Consider the following 14800-nt stretch of genomic DNA (forward strand, 5'->3'; position numbering starts at 1 on the left):
ACGAGATTTAGAATTCATAACGAGATACTTCATGTATTGATTATGAGTATCATGCTATAGTTTTAGACACGAGCTTATATAGGAAGAACAGTAAGAATGATTGTGAACATGACCTACGGATGGACTTCTACTATGATAATGTAGCAAAACGGCTTGTACCATGTAGCGAAACGAACTGTTCAAAGCGAATGTGTAGCGACCAGTAGACACAAGGACATCTCAGCGATGGCGTGCCCTGGCATTCAAAAGGCACATTATACGTTACAGCATATAGCTCATATTTACTCAGTAATAAAGATATAGTTAGAAAATATCGCATGCAGTCTCTTTCTTTCTTCGCTTCAATTCACTAAGGTACATACCTCCCACTATTACAATCGTGCATTATTACAAAGGGCACTAATTACTAGTATGCAGAAATATTAAATATCATAAAACATGTGTTGTGTATGCCTGCCAGAGCATACGGATTCTTTCTCAATTGACTTGTGTGTATTGTATTTATGTCCAAATATCATTCTTCTGATGTTGTAGTTGTTATGGCTAGAAATTTACCAAAGAATATCATTCATTCTTTGTCAATACATGTATAATTGTGCGATCAGCCAGCCCGAATCGGCATTTATTTATTAATTCAAATCTTTTCATAAACGTCGCTCAACATTATTATCTTCAGTATACTGCATGCAAAATGTTTTTTGGAACCGTTAAATGGACGAGTAATAAAATATGCCAGTGTTCGTCTGAACTGTGCTCAGTCTTCGCCTCTGCATGGACGTTCTAGTTGAGCCTGCAATGGCTGTCACCAATATTTTGTGTAACTACAATCTAGTCTGATAGTATGGCAAATGAACGTTATACTATGTGATGTTTGACCGTGGAATTTTAAAGCACTTTGATATCTAACTGGGAACTTACACGGCATATTATGTTGCCTTTCACAAACAAAAGAGATTTCAATAACTTATCAGAATTGTATTGCTCTTAAGATTGTACAAACTGCTTCGTATGATATAATCATGGACATAACTATATCTTTAGTAGACTTTTTAGAGATGTGTAGTGCTTGAGACCGGAAATTCGCTACATGTACCACATGTATTGCGTTGTTACCATCTGAATAAACTTTAACTCAAACTTGCTTCTTTCTCCATTTCCATCAGCATTTACTACAGCTGTAAGATTGACAGACGTCAATTGTGAGTACATAGACAACTACTCTGCATTCGAAATTGCTTTTAAGAAAGCGAAAGAGTTTTCTAAAAGACACCTAGCACTGTATGTGATAAGCCTGGTTTGCTGGCACAGACTAGGGTGTATTGGATTTGCCCAAATACATGAAGAATTCGTTAAACAATCTTTATTTGTTTAAAACTATACCCTTTATTTCACCAACGACAGGAAAAACTTTTCAAGTATTACACCAGAATCCCGACTGTGGCCTGATCTATTAACAATAACTTGAACGACTTGATGACATCTGAAATGGCTTACATTTGGCTATGTGTCAAATAAATACGTTTACATTTAAATATGATGGAAGACTATACTGTGCTGACATGTTGTTTCACCTTTCAGACCTTTGAATTTCTTCCTAGCCATTTTGAAACATATCTTGAAAGACCTTGAACCCTGAAGGGGGACATCAGATAACACAAATCACATATACAGTCATACATGTAATCAAGTAGAACAATATACTTAATATACTCTAAATTTTTATATTATTATAATATTTTGATACTAAGTGTCCTTCAATGACATCTGTCTATCTATATGATAGACAGGTCAATACTCCCAAATCATCAAGTACTATAAACCGCAAGAAATACTTTTTTAAACATATACAGTCATACATGTAATACCACACTATGATAATTGCACTCTAGTTTCCTGTGATATTTTGAAATAACACATAGCGTTTAAAACTAAATATGCTTCAGTGACATTTCCCTATGATAGACAGCTAGTTCAGTCCTCCTCATTTCTGCATGTTGTATTTCCCCCTGATCTCCGCGAGCCGTTCCGGCGCCAGCGCAGTCAGGTCGTCGTCGGGCAGGAAGGCCTCCAGCCCCGAGAGCTGGGCCTGCGCCTCCTCGGTGTGCGGGAAGCCCCAGAAGTCGAAGAGCGGCACCAAGTTGCGGTCGGCCTCCTTGGAGAAACGCACGATCCACAAGACGATCCTCTCCTTGTTGTTCTGCGGTTCTTTCTTCTTGGGGTCCTTTTCGTACTGACGGAATACCTGAGTGTGCCATTGGGCAGAAACCACTGTTAGGAAATTCGCAAATAAAATAGCATGCAGTAGCATTCAAATATAGCATGCAGTACACGCCTATGAAAATACGAGACTGATTCTTGTGAATAGCAAAAACAAGCTACTTTTCATGAGGTGTTTTTGGCTCTATAACAAATCAAGAAATGACGCACAAGAAGTTTCAAGTTTCAGACACATGTTAAGTGTGTAATTGAAAGGAAATTAGTAAAGAAAGCACACCAGCTGATATGTTTTAAATCAGAATTGAACTTATACAAGTGTATATCCGTTTCACACTATCCCTCTGTCGTCAGATGCGACTAGTTCCCGCATTTCTTTTGAAGTAATCAGGCAGCTTTTTGCCGACCTTTTTGTAAGGTTCCCAGCCGAAGTGATGCGCTAGTTGAGCGTACACAGCCAGGGCCACGCCTGCTTTCTTCTTCCACACGTCATGTGGAGCGCCGTCCTGAGGGAAGACAACACTTATAAACAAACAAACAAACAAACAAACAAACAAACAAATAGAAATAATATAAGGGCATCTGCCTCATATTGACTTTGACTGGCATTTGTCAGCAGATTTTCGTCATCATTTATACTTGAAGCGGTTGAAATAGCCTAAAATCAAGCTACTTGAGGTGTCTGATTTTTGGGGTACCGCCCATAAATAGCTAGAACCATTCTACGATATGAAACAAGCAACCGTTTTCCATCAGCGACTTTGCATATTTACCTCATAGATATCAGTATGTTATCGGATAGGATTGATTCAACTTACTAAATAAAAAGAATGACCAGAAAATTGACTTGAAAATTCAGTTTTGCATCCGATGTTACACCCACCTTGAAGAACTGCTCAATGGAAGGCCACTTGTTCCGTACCCACGGATGTTGCCAGGGGTCTCTCTTTGCCACCACGTCCATGGCGTGAAGAGTGAAGACATTGCACGTCACCTGCGTGTTCAAAACAACATATTATCGGTGTTTTGTTTTCTGGTACTTGTACATAGTTTAATTGGATCCAATTTTTCATCTACAAATCAGCACAGTACAGATTAGGCGATGGAAATGTCTTTGCAACTGGTATTGCTTGATACAAGCTTTAGAGTGATGGAAAAAATTGGCCTTCACCAGGCCTGCCCAAGTTATGGATAGTAAAATTCGGTAAAAACAGGGTCAATCATTGGCCAGGGGGTAGGACTTGTAGCCAAACTTCCCTTGCAAAATGCTTGCTTACTTGCTTATGGCAGACCGTCGGGTGCCGACGATGTCCTCCCTCCTCTTTCCCTTCTGAGGTGGCGTTTTGCCCTCCTGGCCTCCGACAGCTCATTGAGTCTCCTCGTATAGAGCTGTGAGCCGGCCGTACAGGCGCTCCTCCACCCACTCCTGTCTGCTGCGCAGTGTTCCAACTCTTGGGTGGGAATGTCGCATTTTTTCAAGTTATGTTTTAAGCAGTCCTTGAAACGCTTATACTGTCCTCCGACCGCCCTCCTGCCATGTGTTAGCTCACCGTAGAGGACTTGTCTTGGCAGACGGTTAGGGGGTAGGCGGATTAGGTGACCAGTCCATCTCAGTTGTCTCTGTAGTAAGATGGTCTCCATGGGGTCGACGTTGGCCCTCCGACGTATTTCGACGTGGGGGACCTTGTGCCACCATTTGAGTCCGAGGATTCTTTGTAGGCATCGGATGTGAAAACGCTCAAGAGACCGTATGTGTCGTCTGTAGAGAGTCCAGGTCTCGCTGGCGTAAAGCAGGATGGACAAGCATACTGCCTTATAGACCGCGACCTTTGTCTGGGTAGCTAAGTCCTTATTCAGGAAAACTCTGCTTGAAAGGCGTCCGAAAGAAGCAGATGCGAGTCCGATTCGCCTTTGGACGTCGTCAGTGGCGTCAGAAGGTGAGGTCAGGACCGATCCCAGGTATGTGAATGATCGGACGTTCTTCAGCTGTGTGCCCTTGATCTGTATACAGGGGGAGCTAGAACCTTGACCCTGGAACATCACTTCTGTCTTTCCGGTGTTGATACCCAGACCGGCACGGGTATATGCAGTGTCGAGGGTGTCGAGGTTCCTCTGCAGGCCAGCAGCTGAACGGCCAACGATGGCAGCGTCGTCAGCATACTGCAGCTCGAGGATGGTCTCGTGCTTGACTCTGGTTGGAGCTTTCAGTCTACGAAGGTTGAACAAGCTCCCGTCAAGTCGGTATGTCAAGTCGATGCAGTCCTCAGGGTAAATGTTCTTTTTGGCAGCAAGCATTACAGCAGCGAGGAACAGGTTAAAGATGACGGGCGCAATGACACACCCCTGTCTAACACCAGTGCAGACAGGGAAAGGGTCAGACTTATCACCGCCACCTAGAACTCTTACCATTGCCCCGTCGTGTAATGACCTCAGTATGGCTATGAACTTACCGGGACAGCCAAATCTCTTAAGGACTTCCCAGAGAAGTGGTCTGTTCACCGAGTCAAACGCCTTGGTGAGGTCGATGAACACCAAGTAAAGCTCCTGGTGCTGCTCTCTGCACTTTTCTTGTAGCTGCCTTGCCACGAAAACCATGTCAATTGTGCTTCGGTCTTTTCTGAAGCCACACTGACTTTCTGGAAGGACGTCCTCTGACACGGACTTGATCAGCCTCATCAGCAAGATCCTTGTCAGCACTTTACCTGCACATGACAACAAAGAGATGCCGCGACTGTTGTTACAGTCACCTTGCAAAATATTCTCCCTATAGCTATCGTAGTTGGTCTGGTAGTGGTAGCAACAAAGGCAAGCCAAAGATTATGACCAGGTATGCAAAATGAACACAACGGCCTTGACCTTTGTTAGGCATCCAACACGACATGGCTCCTTTACGTTTCAAAATTGTCAAATTTCCCATTTTTGCGAACTTTGTCTCTTTTTCTGATATTCACATTCTAGTATCTCTGTAATATATAAAACCCCGTATCCCCCACCTCTCCGGTTCCTTCAAACGTCCACGCCTTCCTCTGCATGTTGTGTCCCAGCTCGTGGAACAGTCCCCAGTTGCCGGCCTTCCTCAGCTTCTTCCCGTCCAGGATAAACTTGTCCTTCTGCGCGATGTCCATGTTCGTCACGATGGGGTAGCCGGCGTGCATCCACCCGGCCTTGGGCTGGCGGTCTGGCACGATGCGCTGCCGGTGGTCGCCGCTAGGGGTCGTGCCGCGCAGCTCGTGGTGTGCCTGGAGGAGTGCATAAAAGAACTTCACTGCACGACAATTGTACGTGGTACAAAGCACGGAAACAGCTATAATTGAACTCCGTAAAAGAAAAGGTATGGAATAAAACAAACGTTTACTAGCAGATGTTAAAACTGAATCTTATCAGGATAATGTCTCTGCTGTTAAGGTTGAACAAGCATACGGTGAGAAAAACCAACACACAAACCCATTAGACACAAGACATTACTTGCGTACCCGGAGTTTATTACTTTACCCACCTTAACTACGTCGTCCCAAGCCCGCAGGCCCTCACTGGGGTCTTCCAGGTCCCGCACGGATGCAGACGGGAAGGTGAAGATGATGTGTTCTCCGGCCAGGTCTGCCCAAAGTCCCGGGGCCTTCCTGCGCTCAGACCAGTTCTGGACGCTCCTGGGATCCTCCAAGTCATAGTACGGAGCCTCCACCACGTTCTCCATTGACGCCGTGAGGTCCCCCGCCTCTTTGGGACTCTCGAAGTAGATCAGACCACCGTAAGGCGAGCTTATCTTCGTCTCTGCTTCCAGACGTTTCACCACGCTCAGCTTCGGCCATCGCTTGAACTCCTTCTTCCCGCTCAAGTTGTCCGAGTGTGCTCCAACCCTCACCCGCCAGTCCTCCAAATGTTCTCCGGTCGTGGTCGCCTTGATGGTCAGGACTTTGCCTGCAGGGAGGTAGTATCCCGTCGAGTGGCGCTCTTTCCTTGCGGATTTGATGATCACAGACGCGCACTGCAGTTGCGGCTCGTCTTCAAAATCTCCCGGGAAGTCGTTGATGCCAGGCGCTTTGACTTCTTTTCCCATCTTGGCTTGTTTCTCCAAGAAACCGGTGGTCAGAGAGACGACTGCTCTTCCTCTACTGTCCTTCACTTTCTTCTTGCCACCCTTGGGGATGCAGTCCTTGTGTTTCTTGATGCATTTCTCGTAGCACTTCTCCATGGGCGTGTTCAGACGCTTCTCGAAGCACTTGTCCGGGATGGAGTGCGCGTTCTCGGCGACGGTCTCGGCGTACTTCTCCACGGAGTCCGGGTCCAAGTCGATGGCCTTCAGGGCGCGGCCTAGATGAGACACCTCGGCCCTCTCCTTGCTCTCCGCCGCACTGATTTCTTTCTTCGCTGCGCAGGTTTCGGCTGTGAAGGACAGGCCGACCTCGTTCACGATTGCCTGCAGTACCATGTCGTCGATGGTCTTGCGGGGGCGCTTCTGCAACCATCCCCACGGGCACACTCCACACAGCAACCCGCCTCCTTCTCTGATGAACTTCAGCACGTCAGGAACAAGCTTCTTCCCCTTATCGCCTCCGCCGGCGACCAACAGAACACCTGATGTCGGGATGTCTGCGGCTTCTTTGATCTTTCCGGCGTCCGTCACGACATCCCCCTCCTTCATTCCCAGCCAGGTGCGAATGTTGCGGTTCAGGGTCTCGAACTTTTGGTTCTTTCCCTCGCTGAACTGTTTGATGTAACCGTTGTGGCTGAAGGCAACGACTCTTCCCGCTCCGTGCGTGGCCGCCGCCATGATGGCCCTTCCCCGGTCGTCTAGCAGGATGGGTTCCGCCTGGTCTCCGAACACCACGATGTTTCCCGGCACGCCGACCTTCGGGACCGTCGTCACGTCTTTAAGGAGCTCGTCCTTCCAACTGCCGCTCGGAGACGTCGCCGCTGCTGCTGCCATGGGCACGGTAGGAGACGCACACATTTCCTCCGGCATCTCGACACGTTTTTCGACGCACTTGCCCGGAGTGTTGACAGAACCTTTCTTCATGTCAGCTCCATTCTCCTCTTTCTCCTTGCCCTGAACGACGCTGAACTTCTTCTTCTCTACCTCGCATTTTTCTCCCGTAAAGGACATACCGGCCTCTTTCACAATCTGCTGAAGTGCCATGCCTTCGATGGTCTCCTGGGGGCGCTTTTGCAACCACCCCCACGGGCATACCCCACACAGGAATCCCCCTCCTTCTTGGATGAACTTCAAAATACCCGGGACGAATTTCTTGAGCTTGTCTCCGCCGCCGGCGACGACCAGAACGCCTGATTTGGGGATGTCTTCAACAGTTTTGAGAGTGTCGCCAAACGTGATTTCGCCCCCCTCCCCACCGATTCCCAGCCAGGTGCGAATGTTGTGATTCAGGTTGAAGAAATTCTTGTTTTTGCCCTCCCGGAACTGCTTGATGTAGCCGTTATGACCGAAGGCCACAATCCTACCTGAGCCGTACGTAGCCGCAGCCATGACGGCCCTCCCCCGGTCGTCTAACAGGATGCCTTCCGCCTGGTCCCCGGACACCTCGATGATTCCTGGTTCACCAGCCTTCGGGACCGTCTTCAGGTCTTTAAGAAGCTCGTCCTTCCGACTGACACTTGGAGACGTTGCCGCTGCCATGTTGGAAGACGATTTGTAGAAATCTTCACGATGTAACTCAGAAATGTTTCCCACAGGACACGTTGTTAGCTCTGGTTGTAGTGACGAGTTGTAACGTGTATGCACTGAGTCTTCTTCTGAAATACACGTAGCCGCAAGTGCAAAGGCTAAATAAACAAGGACTGGGTGTGGTCGGTTAACGGTCATTAACCAGGTTAATAGGTTGATGATATCATCTTGACCAATGATGCAAGATTGCAAATCTTACAGGTAGTTCACACTTAAGACTTGTACAGGTCTAGAAAAATCCTTGTTAAAGCCCCGGGTCTTTATAGTAACACAGTTGGGGAGTAGGTTTGTTCATTTATACCGGATTTCGTGGAATAAATACAGTTTATTTTCAAGTAAGACCGATAAAGGTCACTGCACAGATTTAAATCAATAACCGTGTAATGTCATGCACGTGATTTCACCGTGCAAATGATGTCATGCAACTATAGTGAACACGTCACCAGTATCCGTAAATAATTTCACTACGTCACCAGTAGTAAAATTCCCCATGTATGAAATGCTTCAGGTGAAATCGTAAGGTGTTGACCTCGTACGAGATCGATTTGTAGAACAAGGGGCTTAAAATCAGACTTGAACGTGCGTATTGAGTCAATAGTAAAATGAACCTCGAGCTCTCTTATAAGAATAGCTACATACACCAGCGTCTCAGAATAAGCAGGATTGGAGCTGTATTTGGCGAGCTTCTATGTTATTTTATTGACCCACTCCCACACATAGAGGGTCACAGAGGTTTTGCGTCTATTTCTGCGTATTGTTTCTAATATGGGACGTTTTCTTGTGTCTACATGCAGGGAGAGGTGAACCTACGGCAGTGCAATGCTAGTTCAAAGAGTACTGAACGTTGCAAAAACAGGCATACAACGCTGATAATGAGCCGGATCCTTATTATACGAGTATGTAACAGCGAAGTGGGGAAGATGACAAAAGACGACCCGGTTTGTCACGCAACAGACCAACATATGGCGGAACAACTACACGTACCTATCTCTCCTTGGTTTCGTCCGTTTCACCGAGCATAGATCGATAAATCCCAGCAAACTACCGTAACTCCAGAAATATTTGTGATGGTTAGTATTAAAATATGTTCGCGGTTTTGTGGACGCCCTTTGACATCTGAGTCAGCAGAAGTCGCCAAACCGGTCTGATGACCAGTAAATGTCAGGCGTTGCGATAGTTTGATGCAACAACACTGGGCTGTCTCGTGATAATGATGAATAGTACCATCATGTGACTGTGTGTAACCTATAGTATTGGCTAATGTATGTGGGCAGATGTTAGCTTGTTTTGCACTGCATGTTTGGAAAAAGGAAGAGGTCGATAAACCAGTGAAAAATGGCAATCGAGTATTGCGTTGTATATTGATATAACGATGTTACAGTGACTTCAGATGTAACTTAAGTAGGGAAAAGTTGAACGTCACAAAAGGGTCTACTTACTATTTACTATTGATGGTTAATGAATCGGGAACTTACTCTTTATTTAATACATGCATAATGTTTCAATGTTACTAGCTTGAACCCGATTCATGACGGAATTCAATTCATGCATGTTATAGGTGTGTAAAGCTCAGCGCTTGTTACAAGTTATATAAACTTAAAGCGTAACTTTGGCAGCAGTCACAAGTAATGCGCAACTTTTCTGAACTTGTAAACTCACCAGCACCGCACCTCACACAAAAAATATAATCACCAGTATTCGCGGCTTCTCACTGTCGGCTGAAAAGATATTTTATTCTCTCTTCCCAGTTGGCATTATACTGCATTATACATGTATTACCTCCTTCGATTAGGCCATGTTGATTTGATTACATGGATGACATCCGCGCGCGCATAAATTTTGGTCCGTTTCCAATCGTACAAAGTAGCTGCAAAATAAGAAAATATATGCCGTAAATTGAAAAAAAAGGAAAACGATTCTTATGTCACAGAATGCCAAAATCCATTCGAAATGACAAGAAGAAAATGTGAAGTGATAAAAATGAAGAGTTTATTATTCACCATGCCAATAAAATATTACTGTGTGTTTAGTCATTTGTCAAACCTTCACCTAGATTTCATATAATGAAGGCAACTTTTTTTTGCCAAACTTTTTTTATTCGCACGCTCACATCAGTTTTGGGATTCTCAGTGGATGTCATCCATATAATGAAATCAACATGGCCTTACTAGTAGTAGTAGTATCCCATGTTCATGATAATCACTTCCGGGTCACGGGGTCATATCATTGATGTTTTGGTCCGCTACTACACCTCGCATGTTTTGGTCCGACGTTGTGTATTAGATGGGCAGTTAAAATGCATAATTCGTTGCTGTACACAGCTTCTGTGTTGTTCATCTTATCAGTAATCCAGCCTAGCGTTTCAGATGACCCTTTTTGCGGTCTGCCCTTGCCCAAAACGTACGTGGTGTACAAACTGCGTGAGTGGGAGGGGGGCGTCAGTGTGGACGGTAGGATAGACGAACAGGCGTGGTTAGACGTGCCCAGGACAGACAGGTTTGTAGGTACGTACGGTCGTGTTCTCACTCATGTTCCTTCTGAACATTGCTTTTAGAGTGTCATTAAATTACTGTTGATGTTGTATAATTTTGTAGGCATGACAAGACACCCATAATCACTTCATAGTCCTCCAAATTATGTAACGTTACAACTTAAATACGAAAGTTGTACGTCAACGTTAACATAAACTTATGATTAATTATAAGTAGACGTTTTGTACTTACATAATGTTGCAGATTAGACACTCAATGTTACATCAATGCAAAATGTAAAGTTGTAGTGATCTTAGCCTTTTATACTGGTCCAACTGCACGCTTACTTTAATCATATAGTACTAGTAATATAATACTCTTGCCTAGTACATGTATCATACTTGTGATTAATAAGCCATGTTCATTATTAAGTTTTAAAGTTGTACGACACTTTTGTCGAGTATGGAAAGCTTTTAGTAACATTAACTTTGGTTATTTCAGTGTAACTCTAAGGCAATTTTTTGTGTTGAAATGATCTTTGATTTTGAAAAAAAAATTTGAAGACATTCAAGGAGAGGATTATCCCAGACCGCGCTATGAAACATACGCCAAGCTGAGATGGGACGACACGTATCTGTACGTGGCGGGATATCTGCAGGAGTCAGACGTATTCGCCAACCAGACCAAGCACGACTCAGTAGGTGGGTATTGTAAGGTGTATTTCTGTCAGTGAAACCTAATATCGCATACTCCAACATTCAATTCCATTTTATTTGTACTCATATCTTCTTATGTACTTATATTCGTATACTTATGTACGTATATTATTGCAATTCTGTGTTCTGTAAGTTGTGTGCATCAGCTGTAATTTATTGTTGATCATTTATTTTTCTTTATTTTTGCAGTATTCGAGGACAATGACTTTGAGGCAAGCATTTTGTATATATACATTGAATCCAGGTTACAGTGGCTATTACACTACAGATACACTACTAACTTCTTGTGCAGAAGACATTCTACCTGTCTACAAGTCAGAAATGCCATTACTTGTTGTTGACATTAGATAAGTTATTTAGATTAGATCATGCATGTCCTAGTACATACGTACATATAGTTCTATTGTGGTAATAGGATTTGAAGGGTTGCATTAGTAATTAAAAGCAAAAACAAACTAAAGTGACAATGTTGATGTTACATGTACATACACAAATGCCAACATATATGATGCAGTTTACCAGGCATTGAAGCATACTAGATGTGGCACTAGAGATTAAGTACATTTCTATTTAACAGTATCTAGGAATGCAGCAAGATATATATAAATCTTCTTCTTTTACTTTAAAGGTGTTCACAGATCCTGATGGGAATACTCACCAGTAAGTACTGTAAAAATCTTTTAACTATAAAAATATCACCTGGTGTTCCCAATTGTTGAAAGACAATGAAGACAAGATTGAACATAATTCTAATCAAACCAAATAATTCATATCTGATTTTCAGTTACAAAGAGTTTGAAATCAATGCAATCAACACCACATGGGACCTGGAGCTAAGTAAGGTAGGCTCTAGTAGTGATATCGTTTAGAAATGAAAATCATGTTTGCCACTCGTTTTGTCATGATTCTCCCATTGGGATAAAAAAGGAGTATGTTTTAGAATTTTGAGTTCCAGATTAGGTACTGTAGTATACAGTATCACAAACATAGTTCAAGTCCTGTTGAATGGCTTTAACCTCCCCAAACAGAGTGGTGTACTGTGTAATTATCTCCAATACCTTTTGATACCGTACCCTAAATCTACCTACATGTACATGTAGGAAGTGGTATGAAATTAAAAATGCTAACTTTTACCTGCTTTTCCGTTTGATTCACTCTACACAGCCCTACCTGAATGGAGGGAATGCCAACAGTAGCTGGGAGATGCCAACAATGAAGTCAGCAACATACATAGAGGGACCTGTCAACAACCCACTAGTGCCAAGTATGTTATATAGAGTGGTCTACTTATGTGGTAATTAACATGTACATACAGTGTTAGTATGTACTCAGCCAACATCAGGGCAGAGTTCCACCTGCCCATAGTGCCATAGGTTTTGCAGGTCAAGGATCGGGCTGTACACATGAGGGCCTGTATAATAGGGCAACCTTCCTAGAATCTTTGGACAAAAAGTAACAGCAATCACTTTCCATTAGAGGCTGAAACTGTTGAGCAACTAAATACAGATCACTCGAAGAACTCATAGATAATGAAATGTTGTCTTTCAATTTGAATCATACTAAGCTTTTGCATCATGCATAACATTCTAATTATGAATTTCAATATGATGTACAATGTCAGTCGAGGGTCACACAAATCCAAGCTAAGTATATAGTAGAGGGGATTCATTCCTCTAGCTAACCGATATCTTGCACATGCAGTTGTCCCTCAGTAAGACACGGCTTAGGTTGTGTCTCTTTTGCTTGTCCCTGTAGATAAGTACTGGACAGTGGAGTTGGCACTTCCATTTAAGGACATGGTTCATGACTGCACCGTGGCAACAGCCCCGCCCAAACATGGCGACCAATGGAGGATCAACTTCAGCAGGTGATGAATGATTGATTGATAAATGATTAATGTACCAGTTATGACCAACTAGAATATGAGTATTGTTATATGTTTATGATCGTACACTTAGTTTTGAAGTCATTGCCATCTAAAGTGTTTTGACTTTTTCTTCTTCCCAGGGTTGAGTGGCATGTAAAAAATGTTAACGGCCATTACGAAAAGGTAGGGATGAAATCTTATATTATACCCTTTATACATTTTGTACCATTATGATTGTACTACCCTTTTACTTGCAGCCAATTTTGTGTATGTTTTTCTGCCATTGTTTCCCTTTATTTTTCTTCAAAAGTAGGAATTAAATGCCTGTAACATACTTGTCATGACTTTTATTTTGATTCATCTTTTTTGTTCCAGTTTTCATGTTTCTTACTTAGTGTATCTTCTATTTTTCAATTGCACCTATGTTTGCAGGTCCCTGGTTTACCTGAAGACAACTGGGTGTGGTCTCCACAGCACTCCATTAACATGCACCTGCCTGAAAGGTGAGGAGTACTGCTAAATGATATCAGTACCCTTTGATTGCACATGCATATGTACATGTAAGGTAAAGGTCCTTTGAAGCCATAGGGGCAGTGGGTTGTTCATTCACTATGTCTGTAAGGTACAGTATTGGAAGGCAAAGTCCATTCCTCTCCCTATCATAGTACTACGTAATTCTTCATGATTAATCTACATGTAGTAGCAATTTGTTATGTACTAATCATGTGTTGTTTGGTTGTCCTGTTAGATGGGGTATTATACAGTTTAGCACAGACCCAGTCGACTCCACAGAGTTCAAGCCCAGTCCAAACTGGCCAGTCTACTCCAACCTGGTAGAGCTGTACAATGCTGAAAAGGTTGGTTCAATACAGCATTGATTTCTGAGCTGGTAACATTAAGGTCCTAAGTTAGAAGTTGGTACATCCACCAGTTTATTAGTTAGTTCACACATCATGCATTACTAATTGTCTTGTTTTCCTTCCCTGACAGAAATTCTTTGCGATCAACGGCTACTTCACAGCCAACCTGACCCAGCTTGAGCTGCCAGACTATGTGAGGAAAGGAAAGTGTGCGAGCATTCCTCATGTTAATGTCATCAAACTGTACAACTTCAACGCCACAGTAAAACCATTCAACTCCTCACTTCCTAAGGGGAACATCAGGGATGATAGGCTCATCTGGTTTACTTGATGAAGAAATATATTTTTTCCTAGAACAGTTTATTGTTGATATAAGGGTATACAGTATTTTTAGAAGAGATTGTTATTTTGTGAATTGGGAATGTTTGGACTTACTCTCCTTCGTAATTCAAGTCTAAAATTAAATATGAGATCATTGAGTATTGTGATGTGTGTGGGTTCACAATGAAATACTAGTAAATGTTATATGTCCTTTCTTTAAAAAAAGGGAATATATAAGCTGAAAGCTTTGAGACTACATTAAAGGGAAATGATAAAAACTTACAGGAGCTGAATATGTGAGGTGCATTTGCCCTTTTGGTTGTCCATGCCTGGTATAGAATGGATTGTTTGATGCAGAAGTAAACACAACTGTGCAATATAAAAATTAGCTGAAAGTGTCCTTGTATTTATTTTGTCTTTCCTATTAAGCATAAAAAAAAACTTCACTCTTCCTCTTTAGTCTGATATGTGATACAGTATCTTTGTAGCCTCCTTCACAGACTTGTTGGAGCAGTAAACAGGAGGCTTTAATATCTCTGAACTTCAACAATTAAAAACATTCACAACCAATTGTACAAACTCTATCATATAAGATACTGTGTTGGGAAATATGCACACAGAAATACAGAAAACCATTCTTTATACACTTCTAATTTGAAATAAACAAAAGC

The 14800-nt window shown here is 43.0% G+C and overlaps 2 protein-coding genes across 3 annotated transcripts; one reads left to right on the forward strand and one right to left on the reverse strand.

Moving 5' to 3' along the window:
* Positions 1-1885: 1885 nt before the first annotated feature.
* Positions 1886-9092, reverse strand: LOC109479918 (TRPM8 channel-associated factor 3-like). 2 transcript variants are annotated; one of them, XM_019781979.1, is made up of 6 exons: positions 8879-9092; positions 5711-7962; positions 5208-5453; positions 3098-3208; positions 2622-2720; positions 1886-2242 (listed from the first exon to the last, which is right to left on the reverse strand). In XM_019781979.1, exons 2-6 carry the CDS (start codon positions 7844-7846, stop codon positions 1982-1984), a joined length of 2853 nt encoding a protein of 950 aa, XP_019637538.1. In that variant the 5' UTR covers positions 7847-7962; positions 8879-9092; the 3' UTR covers positions 1886-1981. The 2 variants fall into 2 exon arrangements, with proteins under 2 accessions (XP_019637538.1, XP_019637537.1); XM_019781978.1 differs by lacking the exon at positions 8879-9092 and having other exon boundaries at positions 5711-8140.
* A 1053-nt stretch (positions 9093-10145) lies between these two features.
* Positions 10146-14517, forward strand: LOC109479940. Its single transcript, XM_019782016.1, has 11 exons — positions 10146-10398; positions 10929-11066; positions 11271-11293; positions 11710-11741; positions 11866-11923; positions 12246-12345; positions 12837-12948; positions 13089-13131; positions 13381-13451; positions 13697-13805; positions 13939-14517. The coding sequence occupies exons 1-11, from the start codon at positions 10191-10193 to the stop codon at positions 14137-14139; spliced, it is 1095 nt and encodes a 364-aa protein (XP_019637575.1). The 5' UTR covers positions 10146-10190; the 3' UTR covers positions 14140-14517.
* Positions 14518-14800: the final 283 nt, after the last annotated feature.

The sequence above is a fragment of the Branchiostoma belcheri genome, unplaced genomic scaffold (assembly GCF_001625305.1).
Source record: "Branchiostoma belcheri isolate BF01 breed outbred unplaced genomic scaffold, Haploidv18h27 scaffold5, whole genome shotgun sequence".
Classification (NCBI taxonomy): Eukaryota; Metazoa; Chordata; class Leptocardii; order Amphioxiformes; family Branchiostomatidae; genus Branchiostoma; species Branchiostoma belcheri.